Raw genomic sequence first — 20616 nt, 5'->3', positions numbered from 1 at the left:
CTCCTTCTAAATTCTGTTCAGATTGTCAGGTATTAAATGTGAGCAAACCCTCAACTTACGCTATCCCAACAAATGGTTATCAAGGCATATTGGCTTGAATGCCGTGATGTAGTCCTTACTTGAGTTTCAAAACTGAAAATAATACAAGGAATCTATGGAATCCTAGACATTGTGGCGTTGTCGCCCTCATAAAACAGGCAAAAAAAATGGCACATTTGACAAAAGTGCAACAATGCGACAATGTCCCTTCTAGGATTACATAAGAATCTCTTTGATGTACGTAAGAAGCTAGGAGTTTGTTTGACGTAACTGAGGACACCGACACTTGCTAAACCATCCTAGCCTTGCATTACAGGTATTCTTCTTTTCTTTATATGTCTGGGTCTCCAAGACAGACAAGTCAGGTCGGGTGATAGGGTACTGCTTCATGGACACAAGAAAACAAGGTTTTTTATCAGGTCTGTCTGTGTCTAGAGTAATGGATATAAGTGTATTGAATAGCAGATAGTGGTTACATGTAACTTGATGATATGAATTTGTGTTGTTTGCAATTCCCGTAGTAAGATACAGAGATGTAGAGACCAGCTGCAGCTGACGACATAAATTGTGTTAATTATCTTTTGCACTTTAAGCCCTGGGAATTACCTACAATCAAACACGGACTTCTGTACCATGAAGCTGACTTTGGCTTATATTCATGAAAATGTCTCTTAGGTTTCCATATATCTTTGACGCGTAAATATCCGAGTTCGAATTGGTCTTCAGCAACTCATGATTGTCGTCAGAAGGGATTAACATATGGACATATAGCTATATGGACTGACTTCATGCTGTAGGCTGTCTGGACTGATACTATGTTTTAGGGTATAAGGGTATATGGACCGACTCCATGCTGTAGTCTGTCTGCACTGATACTATGTTTTAGGATATATGGACCGACTCCATGCTGTAGACTGGCTGGACTGTTACTATGTTTTAGGCTGTTTGGACTGACTCCATGCTGTAGTCTGTCTGGACTGATACTATGTTTTAGGCTGTTTGGACTGACTCCATGCTGTAGACTGTCTGGACTGATACTATGTTTTAGGCTGTTTGGACTGAATCCATGCTGTAGTCTGTCTGGACTGATACTATGTTTTAGGATATATGACCGTCTCCATGCTGTAGACTGTCTGGACTGATACTATGTTTTAGGCTGTTTGGACTGAATCCATGCTGTAGTCTGTCTGGACTGATACTATGTTTTAGGATATATGGACCGTCTCCATGCTGTAGACTGTCTGGACTGATACTATGTTTTAGGCTGTTTGGATAGTGTCCATGCTGTAGACTGTCTGGACTGATACTATGTTTTAGGATATATGGACCGACTCCATGCTGTAGTCTGTCTGGACTGATACTATGTTTTAGGGTATTTGGACTGTCTCCATGCTGTAGACTGGCTGGACTGATACTATGTTTAAGGCTGTTTGGACTGAATCCATGCTGTAGGCTGTCTGGACTGATCCTCTGTTTTAGGCTGTTTAGACTGGCTCCATGCTGTAGTCTGTCTGGACTGATACTATGTTTTAGGCTGATTGGACTGAATCCATGCTGTGGGCTGTTTGGACTGATACTATGTTTTAGGCTGTTTGGACCGACTCCATGCTGTAGGCTGTCTGGACTGATCCTCTGTTTTAGGCTGTTTAGACTGGCTCCATGCTGTAGACTGGCTGGACTGATACTATGTTTTAGGCTGTTTAGACTGGCTCCATGCTGTAAACACTGATGACAATTCGTGACTGGACTGATACTATGATATTGAACAATGTTGTACGGGGTTCGTATGTGTGGAGTAAGTAAATGAATATACAGGAACTGTTGCAGTCGGTTATTTAAACATAAATCACGCTGTTCTACGGTCTTGTTGTTAATTGTCGATATTCTTTTCTCTACCATCTTGTGAATAGATGTAAAACATTATATGACTCGTTTTTGCTTGCCCGCTTTAAAGTTTCGAATGTAAACATCATAAATCATCCACGGTCGACTAATTTGTATCTAAAAACAGAAAGCATCAGATGTTGTTTTCGGAAAGATACACTTGTGGTGATATTGGATGCTTGCAGGTTGATCCTCACTGCGAGGTGAATGCCTCCTGGGCTGTCTGTTCGGGCTGAAAATGTCATGTCACATTTCAAGTATTTCGTCAGCGGTCAATGTCCCTGTGCTATACGACAGTGGGACAACTACATATTGTCAGTATAGTATCACCTCCTGAACACTCACATTCCCCTCTGTGGTGTAATGGATCTGCCGCAAATGCGGAAGATTGGTAGGAGAATGAGTTGGGTTTTACACCGCTTTTAACAATCTTACAGAATTATCAAAGCGGGGGACAACAGAAATGGGCGTGACGCATTATATCCATCTTGGCAATCGAACCTAAGTTAGGCGTGACGAGCGAATGCGTTAACCGCTGGGCTACCCTACCGTCAGAAGGTTGATGGTTCTCGACATACCAAAGTTAAGAGACCATGCTGGCCATCTGTATTGAGAGAATTAAACAAGGACTGGTCGGCGTTGAATCATATTTCTGACACATATGGTTACTTGTTAGAGTATTCATGAGCACAGAGACCTCAACTTTTTCCATGTAGACGATTGGCACATATTCCTGGTGATGTCGTCCAAATTGTCATTGGGAGATTGATTCTGACCATGTGACACCACATGCTGACATCTCATCTCCCTACTATACCCATGAGAATTGGTCTTCAGCAACCCATGCTTGTCGTAAGAGGCGTCTAACGGTACAGGGTGGTCAGGTTCGCTGACTTGGTTCACACATTTCATCGTATTCCAATTGCGTAGATCGATGCTCATACTGTAGATCACAAGATTGCCTGGTCCAGACTCATAAAGCTGAAATATTGCGGCGTAAAAAACAAATAAAAGAAAAACATACTCTACGAATACCAGACATACCACTAACATCTCATCTTCCCTTCCCCACACATCATGTGAATTACATGTGTTTAACACTATATTCTTAACACCAAGGACGGCTCCACACGCGTGACAAATACCATGTCACCCCCTTACACACAAGGAATTGACGCTACACCCCCTGTTCCAGTTTTAAGGCTAACACTGAAACCTTGCTGACATAAAGTATTTCGGGACAGTTTTTCATCTTCCATTACAACCCGCCTACCCTACAAGTAATTCAAGAGACCCTATAGTTACTACCCATCTACCCTGCCACATGAATAAACTGAGCTGATTCTGGGTGTCTGGTCGCTCGTCTCACCTTCATTCACGTCTTTCAAGATGGCGACCACGACGACATTGTCAGTGTACGACTACGTCGTGATTGCTGCAACGTTGGCAGTGCCATTGGGTATAGGGGCTTACCTGGCCATATGGGGAGAAAGAACAACACCAAAGAGGAATATCTGCTTGGAGGGAGAAGTCTTCATCCGTTCCCTGTCATGTTGTCGCTTTTGTGACGTTCATGTCGGCAACGTCGCTAATAGGAATACCGGCAGAGACGTTCACAACTGGGTCGGATTTTTTCTGTTTGTGGTGTCTACATCTGTTTCGTATCCCATCGCCTTGATCACCGTTGTCCCAGTAATGCACGCCCTCCAAGTCACGAGCATGTATGAGGTGAGATGTTGGTAAAACGTACATAACGCTTATTGTACACTATCTTGCCAAGTTTGTTTGTTGTTTAACGTCGCACTCAGCAATATTCCAGCTATATGGCGGCGGTCTGTAAATTATCGAGCCTGGACCAGACAATCCTGTCATCAACAGCATGAACATCGATATAATGGAATTGGGATACGATGACATGCGCCAACCAAGCTGACCACCCCATCCCGTTGGTCGCCTCTTACGACAAGCATTGGTTCCTGAAAACCAATTCTAACCCGGATCTTCACGGGTTTAAGAAACAGAAAGGAAAATAAGACCCAACAGACGGTTGTAGTAAACATATTTTGTTAAATATTAAAGTTTTAAATTGAAAGTTCTTGTAGGTTCATTTTGCACCTCAAATATAAGACTGCGTTCTTTCTCTCTGCAGTACTTCCAGCTTCGTTTTGGGTCCCCCACCCTGCGTCTCCTGGTCACTTTGGTTGGCATGCTTCAAAAGGTGAGTCGAAACTAGTACCACTCAAGGCGGGACTTGTGCCCTCAATCACCTGGACTCCTGTTTGTGAACCCTCGTATATGTATGTTTGACCTTTGATTGGGGTGGTGCGGTAACCCAGTGGTTAAAGCATTCGCCCGTCACCTCGAAGATCCGAGTTCGATTCCCCACATGGGTACAGCGTGTGAAGGCAATTTCTGGTGTACCTCCACTGTGATATTGGTAGAATACTGCTAAAAGGCAGCGTAAAACAGAACTTACTCACTCAATCGATCTCGCATGTATACACATATGTAACATGGATAAGTCAAATTTCCCTCAAATTGACAAACGTTTGAAACAAACAGATATTATTTAATTATTATTTATGAATATCGTACACGTTGTGTGAATTATACGCAGATGTGGAAGTCAAGGCCGAAGACTTGTAATACGCTCGCAGGGGCATGGTGACACAAGTATACAAATATTCATCATCACGCATGACTGAAGGTGTTTTTATTTGGATGGTTATTTATAACCTGTTTACGACATGTAATGACTTAGCACAGTTAAGCAACAACTAATCGGCAAGAAACGGTGACATGTACGGGTTTGAATAATATTGCCATCATAATACTTAACCTCAAAATAATTACCACTAATAACTGAATCAGATGTAAAAAACATTTGACTGACTGACTGACTGAGTTTGGTTTTACGCCGCTTTTAGCAATATTCCAGCAACATCACGGCGGGGGACACCAGAAATGGGCTTCACACATTGTACCCATGTGGGGATTCGAACCCGGGTCTTCGGCGTGACGAGCCAACGCGTTAACCACTAGGTTACCCCACCGCCCCCCAAAAAAAACCCATTTGAAGATATTGCATGATTTGAGTTTAGATTTAGACTAATTAGATTTCGGAACATAGTGTTGGACATAATCGAATGGTCAGGTTTTTTTTCTGGAAGATATATACTCTCCCCAAAAAGAAACGCATATAGGAATTTCAACTGTATTTTTATGTATATTTTGAAACATCTTGTAGGCTTTATGAGTCAATGAAATATAGCGAAATTGCACACTGGGAATGAAGACTTATCCGTCTTTGGCACCAACTCGAGGAAAGTCAGTTTGAGTGTCACATGGAGACGTGTGGTGGCGCTGAAGTCAATACCTCGTGTGACCACCGTGGGCATCCAGAACTGCACGGCATCGCCTCGACATCGAACGATTAAGTCTCAGAATCTCGTGTTGCCCAATCGCAGCCCACTCTGCCTGTAGTGCCTGTGCGAGTTGCTGAAGTGTCTGGGGCTGAGGGTTAGGGCGTCGCACCCGTCTGTCCAGGGCATCCCACATATGTTCGATCGGGTTTAAGTCCGGTGATCTTGAGGGCCAGGGGAGCACATTGATGTTGTGGTTCTGGAGGAAGTCTCTAGTGTGACGTGCTGTGTGGGGCCTGGCATTGTCCTGTTGAAACAACTTCCTCTGGCGGTCAATGATTGGAAGGAGGTGTGGGCGTATGATTTCGTCACAGTACCGTTGAGCTGTCAGGTTGCCCTGGATCATTACCAAATCTCTTCTCCTACGGCAGGTGATCGCTCCCCACATCAAACACTGTCCCGGCCGAATCTGTCCACCTGGGGAACGCAAGCGTGGGCGAAACGTTCACGTCGACGTCTGTGCACCCGCATTCTTCAATCGCGTCGTTCCAATAGAAATCGTGATTCATCACTGAACCACATTCTACGCCAATTCGGTAGGTTCCAGGCCTGAACGTTGGTGCACCAGTGAACTCGATGTCGACGATGTTGTTGTCGAAGCACAGGGCCAAAATAAGGTCTTCTGGCACGTAAACCAGCCTCTCTCAACCTGTTCCTGACGGTCTGTGCAGAAAGCCTCCTCAATCCGGGTATTTGTCGAGCGGTACTGGTCGCCGTAGCTGTTCGATGACTCAGGTGATGTACCCGGATGTAGCGATCCTGCGCCGCAGTGGTCGCTCGAGGTCGCCCACTACGAGGGGCATCTGCTAACGAATTCTGCCGGCGATATCTCTCCCAGAACCGTGAAAAGGTGCTTTGGTGAACATTCATACGTCGGGCAACTGCACGTTGAGACTGGTCAGCTTCAAGCAAACCAATGGCGATATGACGGTTGGCTTCACTTAGACGTGGCATTTTGCGTTCGTCAACAATATTCCAAATACAGTGAATATTCGACAGAAAGCGATCAACCTTTTATACCCATCATTGAGACTATCTGATCCCCAACTTTCACGTGCATTGCATGTGAATTGTGTATTCTGTGACACTACACGCCGAAATTGAAAATCATGCTGTTAAATACGGGCATTTTAAGGATAGTGCGTTTTGTTGTGATGTTTCAAAACATAAACACCATAGGACTCATAAACAGAGCAAAACCTTTTGTAAAATGAATCACGTTTTAATTCATTGCTACATGAAATTGCTATTTTCATGATGCGTTTCTTTTTTGGGAGAGTATACTTCTTCTAGGAAAAAGACAATGACTGCCACAAATCATGCATTGTAGGATGTCGGTTTTCTTGAAAAAGCCTCTTAAATTTAATAGGAAAAATATCTAGTCATGCATACGAGATATGCAAAATATCACATCTCCTTCCCAAATCCCTGTCTGGTTTGCGTTGAGGTTTTCGTCTACCATTCACACCAAGGGAAATGCCGACGGCGTTTATTTTACTGAAATGTTGTTCATGAGCTCATCAGAGAAGGTAAGGCAAACGTTTTCTGATGTCTGACCGAGAATGACGTGACATATTTTGTAAAATATTCAAACCCAACCAATGACGTTATATTCTTCATTGAATTGGTACAAGGTCAGGCTGTTCGCCAGCTGAACCCCGGCCTTCTCATACAGACTACTTTATTTAGTGTTTCAAGGTCTGACAAACTCGACATGAAACCAAACACTTGAGAGAGCGACATGAAACCAAATACTTGAGAGAGCGTCAGCCAGGTTCAACTGTCTTTTAACACGAGGAGGATCTTTTCAAATAGGACGTCATTATAATGTTACTGAACCACGAAAGGCTGCAATATGATAGGTGAGGTGTTGGCAGGTGCAACTGGAAAGGCAGGATAAGCTAACTCCTTTTGCGACCACATGCTAACATCACTAAGTTTTCGTGGCCCAGTCAAATAATTTTCAGAGCTATTTAATCATTTACGGTAAAACGTATCTGTTTAGAGAGATAGCCGAGACTTGGTGTACGCTCACATTTACAATTCATTGTTCTTTCCTCGCAGTAGTTTAAATGTCCCATTGAGTCAGCCTTTGTTGTCGTTATTATTGTTTCCAACCGGTTAGATCGTTATTACAGGAAAGAGACCCAGCAGCAGATCTCCATCTATATTGTCATTGTCATTGTCAGGACAAATGGGTAGGGGTGGGATTGTGCGCACACCTGACCCCCTACCCCCGGTACGCCTATGATCTGTACGTTCAAATTACCCATTTCCTACTATCTAACTTAAAATTGATTTCATCGTCTTCGAATGTACTTAAGTGAACTGAAACGGATTAGGTGCTCATGAATTAAAACTTTCAAAACCTCTCCTCTGGATACTCTTATGTATGAATATTAGAACAGTTATACTACCACCAAATGCATGACTTCAGCTAACTGAATGCTCAATAATCAAACATATTGTTGTACTGTATCCCTTTTTATAAAAACCCAAGTGTAACTAACCTGTAATTCACCAATTCAATCCCCGTCCACTAGTAACCTTTACGCCACCATGCGAGGTTGGGAGAAAGGCAGTATGTCTTTCCTGTTGCAGCTAATATCATCTTCCAATGAAAAATGTGTATCTTCAACCAATGGCAGCCAAGGAAAAGAAATAGACATGACATCATGTAAATTTCGCTATTTTGCATAAGAACTACTTTTGACCGATGCCCCAGTCTTGGCTATAAATGAATCATGGACTTGTGAAGAGATAAACTCCTCCAATGACAATGTTTAAGGTGTCAAAACTTAATTACAACAAGCAGCTGAAAATTACACATTAAAACATTATTTTCCAGACCTGTCTTCAACGTTTGTCAATAAATATGTACTCATAAAAATATCGAGAGGCAGAAGCTCTACTTTTGTAAAACATTTTAATGGTGATGGCACTTCATGCTCTGGTAACTTGTTACTTATAAGGTCGTTGGAAGCCCAATATATATCTTATTTCAAGCTTTACGATATCTACAATGTCTTATTATTCAGATTAAACCACAAATATATCATTCGAAGCGCGTCTTCACATTTCTCTGTTTCAGATATTATTCACGGCTGTAATGTTGCTCTCGCCTTCATTATCTATACAGACAGGTAATATTATTTGTGATAATAGCAGTCTGATGCCTAGTTACAAATAATGTGTTTCAGTTTCATTCATGAGGCACGGCTGTCAGTGTATTGGGCACCCGTGAAGATCCGGGTTAGAATTGGTCTTCAGTAACCCATGCTTGTCGTCAGAGGCGACTAACGGGATCGGGTGGTCAGGCTCGCTGACTTGGTTGACACATGTCATCGCATCCCAATTGATCTTTGATCATGATGTCAATCACTGGATTGTCTGGTCCAGATTATTTACAGACCGCCGCCATATAGCTGGAGTATTGCTGAGTGCCCCGTCCAACAACATACCAATAAAACCCAGTATGTTGGAAATGTTATTGAGGAAAGACAAACAGGATTTTAAGAATGCTTTTCACAATGAGTTGGTTCTTCCTCTACTTAACGTAGAATTGGTATTACCATATCTGTCTCGGTATTGAATACGTTATTATAGGGTAGAACATAACATACTAATTGATAGTAAATATGCTACACACAAGGGAATATGTTTAAATATTTTGAAAGTGGATATCTGTGCCAAGAGCTCACGCAAATATATATAAGACAATTATGTTGAACCACCATTAAACTGAAATGCAGTTGAAAACCAAACCCAGGCATACATTTTCAGCTACTGGTCTCCCTTTCTGGGTGTCTGTCGTCATAGTAGGACTGGTGGGGATCATCTACACTTCCATTGTAAGTACAATACATATACAATGTACCGGGGTGGGTGGGGTGGTGTGGGGTGGGGTGGGGTGGGGTTGGGGTTTGGGTAGCCTAATGGTTAAAGCGTCCGCTTCCCCACAGGGGTACAAAGTGTGAAGCCCATTTCTGGTGATATTGCTGGAATATTGCTAAAAGCTGCATAAAACCATACTCACTCACTCAAGGCATATGCCACGTATACAACGATGTTACACCCGCTTAGAGTTCGGGATAGATTTGGTCACAAGGCATTTCTGTTTGTCATGTGAACCGCCAGACCCCAACACCAGAGAGATAATATACTCTTCAGTTCTATGGTGTGAGGTCTGCAGGCAACAGGCTGCTGCTATTTGTTTACAAATGCAAAAGACGATTACTAAACAAAGACACAGCCGAGACTGACAACAAATGTAAGGTGGCTCATTAGGGCCACTGCTTTCTCGCCTTAAAATTCGGAGGCGAGAAAGCGATATCATGAGACGAGAGGATGGCTCTAATCAGCCACCATACAAATGCCATATGATCACGGATCACTGTCTGTGGTTCTAGTGTTGGGACTTATGTTGGGACTTGTACAATCAGTCTAATGCAAGGAAAAAACTAAAAAGTATGTACAATCTTTTTTTCTAAAATACATGATTCTTCTTATTCTTATTCGTCTGCGTATTATCATGCATGTTACAGATTAACATAATTACATCAAAGAGTGTAATGTACTGTTAGAGTGTTACGGTGAGCAGTATGTTACAGTCGCTACAGCTTGTTCAGCTTGACCTGGTCAAGTGAATACTAATGTATTGCGTGACCGTGTGACAACTGGTTGGGTCTATTATTGTGAAGGGGTGTACTTTTGTCAGCTGATTGTCAACATGTCCGAACAGCCGAGACGAGGTCGCCGTTTGACTTCTCAGTGTCGAGAAATCGTCAGCAATGTCCTAACTACTGGGACAGAAATATTGCAGTTGAACATAAAAAATAGAAAAAGTGATAATTGAACTGGGTGTAGAGAGTGATAGCGAGAGTGAATCGGATTGTGAAAGTAATTGATGCCTGTACTTTGTAAAGTTAGCAAACCAAAATTGATAGCATAATAAACAATATAAACAATTAAGTTAAAACATAAAATGATTGTTTTTTTTCAGAAGTGTTGTTTTCCGGGACAGGTTCTATAACGAATCCATGTATGCATGCTTCGCACGAACGCAACATTAATAACATTCTCTGCTCCCCTATTTAATGAAGTTAACGGGTCATGCATATTTAAAGTAGCTCAGGTCAAGCTGAACAAGCTGTATAATTGTATCCTGTTTGTAGGGAGGGATCCGGGGTGTTGTCGTGGCTGATGTATTTCAGACAGCTATCATCATCGTTGGTGTGATAGCTATTCTAGTCAAGGTAAGCCATTGTCCTGCAAAATACATACACTGACGGACAAAAGCAAGTTCCACTTGAAAACTGTAAGCGATGGAAAAATTAGAAACTTTCTGAATAATACTATGCTCAAAACGTTCTCCAAAATACTAAATCGTTAGGGTAAAAACATAATTGTGATAAATATTTACAAAACTGTTCTGCCTTTTGTGCTCAGTTGAGTCTGTTCCGTCGGATAGACTAAGTTTATTTCACTGCTTCGATACCTTACATGTCTCTGCATTGACCATTAACTATCTTTACACACATTTAATACAAACCCATTACATATAGTGTGCAGAGTATGAACAGCTACATGCGTCATAATTCGACTATCTTCTTAGTGTATTGGTGATACAGGCGGCTTGGAGAAATCGCTGGAGTTGGCCAAAGAGGGCGGAAGGATAACACCAGGCAAGTAAGTATCTTGTCACTTACATGGCGACACGGGCGACATTCATCTCTTGTCACTAATGTCTTGGTGAATCTGGCTTTTCATCTCCTCTCACCACTATACAGAAATAAAGGTCATGGTTTCAACTGTCTCTACTTTGTCTGCAGTTTTGACTTCGACCCTCGAGAACGTCATTCCTTCTGGGCGCTAGCTATAGGAGGGACCTTCACATTCTGCGCTTACTCATTCGACCAATCAGCGATTCAAAGGATTTGTGCTTTACCAACTATAACTAGGGCAAGGATGTAAGTTTCTCTAAATCGATTGTGTTTTACATTATGCTTGTGTCACTTGTAACTGGTATCGATGAGGTAGTCTGTCATTCGAATTCCAAATTTATTTTTACTTTTGCATCAAATAGATATTAAAAAAGGGACCCACTGGAAAAGGAAAATTTATATGCTTTGTGGATATGAATTTTACAAAATTATGTAAAATTGGAAATTTTGTAAGTATGTGCTTTACAAAAATTGCACATTTTAATTATTTTCTTGTGTCTTGCTCCATTGTTTGCGCAAGTAATATGTCATCAAGCAAGTCCCAAAGACTTACTGCCAGATCCAGTTAAGTCGCCAATTATAACTGTAGTGTTGTGCCAGGCCACAAGTGTGCAAGACACCTAGAGCAGAAAGTATTCTATGTAGAGAAGCTGCTTATGTTTGGCTTATCTTAATTGGAGTGAAGAGGACGTCTCTTTTAAGGTGTGTATTGACCATTTCATGACACTAAAATGGTGTAGACAAAAATCTGAAGTAAAGTCATAATAACATACATGATACGCATTAGTGTCATGCATGTGATGTTCGCGGCATTAAAAATCTCTACTATCGAAGAAAAGGCAAGATGACATTAGAAGATCATGTCGCCGGCATCTAAACGTGCACTACTGGCAATTATATATATTTTGAACAGGTATAGGTTGTGTGACTGTTTTTGTTTACAGACCGCCGCCATACAGCTGGGATATTGTTGAATGCGGCGTTGAACAAAAATTAATCAATCAATGTTGAATATGATGTCATCAGATAGTATGAAAGTAACGGGATATTTCGCGTCTGCCCCGCAGGACTGATTCGCTTGACAACGGTACAAGAATCTGTATCGAAACGTCGCACTCACGAATAAAAAGAAGTTGTTATCCATAAAGTTTGTTCTATATTGATTCGCTGTAACCTATTGCACCATACTCTCGTGGTTTAAGGAGCCTCATTAATGTTTCATAGACTTATAGTATGATGTTTGGCCAGGTAGGCGGTTCTGTCGATGTCCTCCTCTTTGAAGGTATATATTATTATCAATTGTAACACTATGGTTGGAGGCTGTGTAGACAAGCAGGCTTGGTTCCCATGGAAGACACAATTCGGTCAGAGCTGGTCAAGAGCTTGTGATGTTTATGGCAAATTGACCAGATAAGGACATGATGGTAAAGGTCGCCACTAATGACTGACTAATTGAGAAGAGACGTCCGAAGAACAACTCTGGTTATACCTGGTCAGAGCCATTCTCTTCCCACAGAATTTACTCCGGTCATATCTTCCTACGTAACCTCTGTTCTAATATGGCCCTTTCATGGTGTGAGCGTTCAAGACTCGTGATTGGAGGCAATCAGATTTAGTTGTGCAGTCAGCGACGTTGTTTCAAAAGTGATCATTCGCAAGGCCTCGGTAATTTCCGTATGCTTCGAGAAAACTAAACTTCTTCCCCTGCGCGATGCGCAAACGTTTCTTCTAGACAGAACTCAGTCATGTTATGGCGGATCAGTGGCGTCTCCATCGCCCTCGTTGACAACGGACAAGCTAGCCATTAAACGTCTTGTGTGTAACATCAACACAAGTCCCCGGCAGATGGGGGGTATTTGTGGCCCCACATTTGCTTGTGTTAGTCAAGTTGAATCTAAGTCGATGTAACAAGTGTTCTGATTGGATAGAAAGAAGGGAGATAATTCGTCTTGCGATCTTTTGCCGCTAGGGGATTTTACGAGAACCGGGAAATATGGCCGTATTAGAACAGAGGTTCGTAGGAAGATATGACAAGTAACCTCTGTGGGAAGAGAATGGGTCAGAGCCTGGGAAGTGCCTAGCCTCTTTCAGTGTCTCCACCACACCCTGTTTGTTGTCACTTTTGACTGTTATAGATATAACGTCGTAATTAAAGAACACTGTTAAAACCTTTCATCCTTCGTTGTGTTATCGTGCTACACAATTCCAGCATTTTTCAGTGTTCATCCACGCCTCTTTGTCCTCTGTCATTTTATGTGTGCCTTGCTAAACATCCAATAATGTTCCATATCAATAAAAATTATATGGAGCTTGTCCTTTTAGCAAATACTCGGTGTAATCACATTTTCGGTAATCCTTTCGTTTCATATGTTACTTTTGTTACGTTTATTGTACTCTGGTCAGGCAGATGATAGAGGATGATTAGGACATTACAATCGTACTGCATTCTACTGCACAGAAATGACAAGTAGCCCATGGATATTTTACCCACAGCGCGTACATAGGCAACATGCTTCTGGTTGCCGTCTACATAACCTGTGTGTGCTTCATGGGTGTACTGGCCTACAGCTACTTTGCTGCCACAGGGTGTGACCCCTTCAAGGCTGGTATCCTCACCAACAGAAACCAGGTAAGGGTTTTATGATACAAGTGTTTACTACTGACGTGTAGCTGCTAGAGAACTTTATGCAGAAAGCAAGGTTATGCTTCAGAATATACATTCTTGTGCATATATGTGTACAGTAACACGAATAATCAAAGCAGTTGTTTGAAATATGGACATTTCAAACATTGTTCTTCATTTCTCTCTCAGAATAACCAACCTACAAAAAGCGCGAAATAACCGATTATCTGTCCGTCGTGAATGACAATTGTAGTCCAATGTTAAAGCCTTTGGATTTGCACCAACAGTTCTTCAGGGACACTTTGTTGATTCGTAACTTACTACCATATTTCAGCTGATGCCCTTCGTTGTGCTGGAATTGTTTAAAGATCTGCCAGGCATGCCTGGCTTGTACCTGGCCACGATATTCAGCGCTGCACTGAGGTACGTCCTGCAGGAACACATATAACTGTTTAATGTGAAAGTTCAGCACAAGATCAGGTTTATGTTATGGTACAAAATGAAATCCGTATTAGAAAACTCTAGTAAAAGTTATATCCGTGTACTGCAATGCCAGGCGGTAAGAAATGTATAATAAACAGTAAAGAAACTACACATCTACACAATGTTTACGTTTTAACTGAAAATCCCTGGCAATATTACATCTGTAATAGCACCAATATCTGTTTGTGGTTTATTTAGCACCTTATCGTCTGTTACCAATGGTCTTGCCGCAAACACTGTTGAGGACATTCTGAAGTGGCCTTTTGAGCGGTGCAAAACCAAGGAGTCTGTGAAATTGTTTGTTGCAAAAGTAGCAGGTATGATTTGTCAAACCGCAAACCGTCAACCAGCTTACACTATGTATGAACAAGCATCATACCCAAACCGCATTCTGGTCATTAATCCGTTTTGACATCAGTACTTCTGTATTAATAAAATCAAATATTTGTTATCTGTTGAGCATACTCCACAAGGCTTCTACTTAATCTACTACACTCTATGATTACTGGAATGTGATGTTTTATACTTGTATATTGCAGTGTGGTTTTATGGCGGTTTGTGTATTGGCTTGGCTTTCCTGGCGCGGACCTTACCTGGAACCTTGATTCAGGTGAATTTTGTAAAAGTGATTTTCAAACTCGGTCAAGAATATATAGTATCAAACAATTATGGTCCACCGTCCTGAATTATCTAATTTTGACGTTTTGTTTTCACAAATCCTCATGTAAAACAAGCGTGTCATATAAACAGTGATAGGTATTGTTGATTGTTTACTGATTAAAATTTTAGTTGAAATTTTGTTGTGTTTATTTAGAATCAGGAAATGATAGTTATACCAAATGTATGCTTAAATTATTCTAATTATGTTAAAACAAGTTGGATCATCTCTCATTATACTAGTATGCAAACGTTTGTCGTTTTGCAAGACTATCAAATTGTGCTTTTACACGTTATCGCTGACAGTATCGATCAGGCCCTAGATTGGACTATATCGCTGACGGTATCGATCAGGCTCTAGATTGGACTATATCGCTGACGGTATCGATCAGGCACTAGATTGGACTATATCGCTGACGGAGATGTTGAACAATAAACAATAAAACAGCCAAATACATGGAGCGGAATGTTCCCTATACAGATGGATATCAAAATTAAGTGATATAGCGGATATCCTATCAGTTATCGACCCCGTGAAGATGCAGGCTAGAATTGGTTTTCAATCCCATGTATATGTACAGCTATCGGGATCGGGTGGTCAGACTGACCTCGTTGATGCATGTCCCAGTCGTGTGGAATGATGTTCATGACGTCAGTCACTGGATTGTCTGGTTATTTACAGAGCGCCGACATACTGCTGGAATATTGCCAATTGCGACGTTAACAAACAAAAAGCAAATCAACTATTAACTATTAGCAGCTAATGTTTGTCAGTTCGGGGGCACAAGATTTACTCTTTGAGCCACATCAAGATTTCTCTTTAATTTTTCAGCTCACATTGGGCTTCCTTGGAGCTTGTGGTGGTCCGGTACTGGGTGTGTTCTCACTAGGGGCGTTAATACCGTGGACAAATAAGATTGTAAGTAATATCTTCAAAATTAAACCATGAAGCAGTCCTTATCATTTCAGTTTTAAGTGAAAACTTGAAACTGCCTTGGACAATCAAAGTCGTAAGACATACGTGACTTTTAATGACGTACGATGAAAAAGATAACGGCTTGTAAGTTACTGAGAAATGAGACTAAATTTACGAATCTGTACTTTACTGAGAAAGTGAAATCCGAGACATAATCTGTTACATTTGATCACTTTCTATATGGCATTGTGTATTCATAGCGATAGATAGATACAGGATCATATGTTGTATATATAATGTTTTGGTAATGTTGTTGAAATGTGTACCAACGAGGTGCAGACGTTTGGATATATGCAACACCGACATACATGTTAATTATGCTTTCGTTTAATTTTTGGACAACTGTACATGACTTTGTTTTTGCTCCATCTATCACAGTATCATATATAAATGTTCTGTCACTAAGATGTCTATCATCCACTTATCCCATGCCGCACAATGCCTTTTCCTGGTTCAGGGAGCCTTATCAGGACTGGTCGCCTCGCTTGTAGTGAACATGTGGCTAAGCATCGGAGCAGCGTTATATGGGTTAAAACCTATACCCCTTCCCCCAGCACCTGGCAACTCCTGTGACGTTCTCTATCCGACCAACGTGAACGACCTAAACATCTCCACAACCTCTCCAACAGTGCTGAATGTGGCATCAACGACGGTATCGTCCAGGTACCCGTTTTCCAAAGCATCGCGGTTTTCATAGTGTATAATATTACTATAATAAGAACTACAATTTAGATTTCTATTCAGCACATCCAAAACATGTAAAACGCATCATTTAGACGATTATATCAGTATTGACACTGCGTTGCTGAAAATAATTACCTAGTTAAACCTTGCAGCAACGTTATTCCCGAGGACGGACATCCATTTTACGACATCTCCTACCAATACTACGGTTTTACGGGGTGGCTTGCTGCCTTCGTCGTTGGACTGCTGATCAGCCTCGTAACGTGTAAGTCGCCGGGTAGCTTGATTAACTTTAACAGTAACTGTTTTGGAGCTGTTTTAACTATACGTGTGATCCTTCATCTGGTTTGTTTGGTTTATTGTTTAACACCGCACTCAGCAATATGCCAGCTATATGGGGGCGGTCTGTAAATGATCAAATCTGGACCAGATAATCCATGATCACCGATCATCCAGGTCAGCGAGCCTGACCACCCGATCCCGTTATAGTCGCCTCTTAGGAGATGCACAGATTGACGAAGACCAATTTTAACACGAACCTTCACGGGCCCTTATTCTGGTTGTGTTACAGATAGAATGTACCCTCCAATCACAGACGAAAGGCTACTGATTCCAATTGCCCGACTAATTTGGAACTTCGTGAGAAATCAAGACTCTCATGAGGTAAGTATTCAAGTGCTCAAATCTTATAACTGAATTCATAATTATATATTTCACCAATAATTCGCATTTATCCAGTGGAACCGAGATTGCCTATTCCCTGGCGTTTACGTGACTTACTTGTGTTTTACACTCCTAGAAACCCACCCATCCGATAGTAGATAATCATATTCCAGCTATATGATGGTAGCCTGTTAATAGTAGGATATCCAGATAATCTATAGACTGACATGAGCATCGATCAGCGCAGTTGGGATGCATTGAACTGTATCAACCGTGAATCCGTTAGTCGAATCTTGCGAGAAAGCATGTGAAACTGAAGATCAGTTCAATCCTGAATCTTCACGGGTTAGTTTGGGGTGTATACTACCGGGGAGTTGGGAATGCTAAAGGGATAGGATATGGGTCCGTACTACTCAGTAATTGATGATGCGGTTCTTATCATTTCTTATAATAATATTAAATATTTCATGTTTGTTTCATTCTTTAACGCCGCACTCAGCAATATTCCACGTATATATTCCAGCTTTTCAAGATTGTAATTAATCGAGCCTGAACAAGAAAACAGGATGACTATCGATCTATTGGGAAACGATGACACGTGTCAACCAAGTCAGCGAACCTGACCACCCGATCCACTTAGTCGCCCATTGTGACACGCATGGGATCTTCACGGGCTAAATATTGCATGTAAACAGCTGTGTTCAAAAGGACAGCTTTAACGTCTAAATCATTCTGACAGAATGGAAACTCCCCTGATCCAAAAGGCAATAGATTACATGTTTTGTTTTCCTCAATGCGCAAGGCGTCATGACTGCTGCAACAAAGCCTTATATTTTCAGGAGGGGAAAGAGAAACCCGCCACTCAGCAATACCCCTCTCATACTTCTTCCATGCCGCCAAAGCCGGAAAGCCAACCTGATAGGAAGGATGGCCATGTATGGAGCATTAGATTATGATGGGGTTTACATTGTAAAAGGAATGGTGAAAGTATACACATTTGATGGTGACCAAGATGCAAAATATGCTTATACAACGTTGATCCATTGATATTATAGTTGTGCTTTGAACCTAAAGTTTGCAATGTGTACGCCGCTGTTGATAGCCTTGTAAACTTTACATAATGCTTATAGCTGTTTGATAAAATCGAGTTTCCAACTTGATACTTTCTTTTGGTTATTCGCTTAGAATTATTTGTGTTTGACACATAACTGCCTACCTTCGACACATGACTACCAGCCCTGCACACATGACTAACTTCTACCTGAGAATATTCGACAAATATTTGTGATGCACTGTCCTCTTGTTTGACTTGATCATCACAAAACCAGTCCTCAACAACATTCTTTAGATAGGCTATCTTATCATGGTGAACTACTGCTTCTTTTCTCATATCTTCATCTCTCTCTTCTTCAAATAAGAGTTTCGCATATTCATCTCTTTCCTGGAAACATCCATCCCACAGTGATAAACATTCTGAATATGATTTTCTCAAAGTTTATCTGTCTGGGCTTTCTGTCACTAATGCTATAACACTGTTCTATTCTTCTCAACCATGACTTCAAATTTTGTGGGGTGGCCGGGTAGCCTAGTGGTTAAAGCGTTTGCTCGTCACGCCGAAGACCCGGGTTCGATTCCCCACATGGGTGCAACGTGTGAAGCCCATTTCTGGTGTCCTCCGCCCCGATATTGCTGGAATATTGCTAAAAGCGGCGTAAAACCATACTCATTCATTCAAATTTCGTTGTTTTATTTCCTGGTTGTAGACACGTCCTTTTTCTGTTAATTCTCAAGTTCTCTTTCCACCGTCTTCGCTCACAAATTCTGAAGCTAAACCTTCCTTTAACATTTTCTTTCTTACTCTAAGCACTGGCTGAAGGTCAATGGCGGAAAGTGTTGACTCAATGGCTGAAAATGTCAATAATTCAATTTACATTGTAATTTGTATAGGCTACATTCTGCTCCACGTCTGATATAAAGTCAATTCATCTGTCCTTTCGTTTGTTCCTTCATTCATCCGGTTCTACATTCACGTTCTGAATACATCCTATAGCTTGATATACTTTCTGTGACGAAGACGAAGAAGATTGACTGCAACAGAATAAAAGTTGCAGTAAATATACTGTTTACAAATGTTGCTTATCGTAATATGAGAAAAAAATGTACATGTATATGTTCAGAAATTAAAGTGGTTACATATCATGTTTTACCACCTCAACACATCGGGTGTTCCATAAACATTCTTCACCGCAGGCGACAATGCAGTCTTCATGGTTGGTTGGTTTTATAGGTTTAGGGCGACGTGGGCCAGTAAGAGGCCTATTTGCGCCCAACACATTGAATTGACTTAACATAAAAGAAACGACAACACTATTAATATTCATTTGGATAGACGTATACATATACCGAATAACCTCTGCTTCGTGTTACGGATTAAAAACCTTAAGTGATCACTTCCATTTCTGAAACATGAAATACACACTGAATCAGAGTGCCCTCCCTTGGTCGCTGAAAATTTGCATAATGCGCTCAAAAAATATTTACTGGTCATTTTGGCCTCCACATTTAGGGTCATTCTCTTCCAACAGAGGTTACTTGTCATATCTTCCTACGAACCTCTGTTCTAATACGGCCATATTTCACAGTGCTCGTAAAATCTCCTAGCGGCGAAAATATCGCAACACGAATAATCTCCCTTCTTTCTATCCAATCAGAACACGTGTTACATCGACTTAGATCCAACTTGACTAATGCAAGTAATAATGGGGCCACAAATATCCCTCTTCTCCGCCGGGCACTTGTGTTGATGTGACACTCAAGATATTTAATGGCAAGGTTGTCCGTTGTCAACGAGGGCTATGGAGAAGCCATTGATCCGGCATTTACATGACTGAGTTCTGTCTAGAAGAAAAGTTTGCGCATCGCGCAGGGGAAGAGGTTCTAGTTTTCCCGAAGCATACGGAAATTACCGAGGCCTTGCGAATGATCACCTTTGAAACAACGTCGCTGATTGCACGACTAAATCTGATTGCAACCAATCACAACCAAACACTCGCACCATGAAAGGGCCGTATTAGAGGTTCGTAGGAAGATATGACAAGTAACCTCTGTGGGAAGAGAATTAGGGTATGTTTATACTAAACAAAGACTTTGTTATACTTACGAGTTAGGTACTAGATGAAACCAAGCTCACAGGCATGTTAGGGGACAACCATGTTGAACATCAACTGTTGCGAAAATATGTGTTTTATGTACGAGTATTTGACAGATTCTGTCTTCGAATGTGTATACAACTACATGTTTGAATTCTCAAACCAAGAAAGAAATGTGGAATTGTGTTAATTCATTTTCGCTTCAAGAACACAATGTTTTATTTTCAGGTAGACATTGATGACTACATTAGTGAAGAAATGAGTGCGTGAATACATGAATCTTAACAGTGTACATGGCCAGTACACAAATTAT

At 41.3% G+C, this 20616-nt stretch overlaps 1 protein-coding gene across 2 annotated transcripts; it reads left to right on the top strand.

Moving 5' to 3' along the window:
* The first annotated feature begins 3299 nt into the window (after positions 1-3299).
* LOC124265693 (sodium-coupled monocarboxylate transporter 2-like) lies at positions 3300-19143 on the top strand. Of its 2 annotated transcripts, XM_046700496.1 has the most exons (16): positions 3300-3651; positions 4073-4141; positions 8437-8488; positions 9129-9196; positions 10520-10600; positions 10960-11033; positions 11177-11314; positions 13562-13697; positions 14026-14114; positions 14373-14491; positions 14714-14784; positions 15664-15750; positions 16265-16470; positions 16644-16756; positions 17063-17154; positions 17994-19143. In XM_046700496.1, the coding sequence occupies exons 1-16, from the start codon at positions 3313-3315 to the stop codon at positions 18108-18110; spliced, it is 1851 nt and encodes a 616-aa protein (XP_046556452.1). In that variant the 5' UTR covers positions 3300-3312; the 3' UTR covers positions 18111-19143. The 2 variants fall into 2 exon arrangements, with proteins under 2 accessions (XP_046556452.1, XP_046556453.1); XM_046700497.1 differs by lacking the exons at positions 3300-3651; positions 4073-4141 and adding an exon at positions 6778-6874.
* The last annotated feature ends 1473 nt before the right edge of the window (positions 19144-20616 follow it).

The sequence above is a fragment of the Haliotis rubra genome, unplaced genomic scaffold (assembly GCF_003918875.1).
Source record: "Haliotis rubra isolate DU_JTF1 unplaced genomic scaffold, ASM391887v1 Scf99, whole genome shotgun sequence".
Lineage (NCBI taxonomy): Eukaryota > Metazoa > Mollusca > Gastropoda > Lepetellida > Haliotidae > Haliotis > Haliotis rubra.
This window is presented reverse-complemented; position numbering and strand designations above follow the sequence as displayed.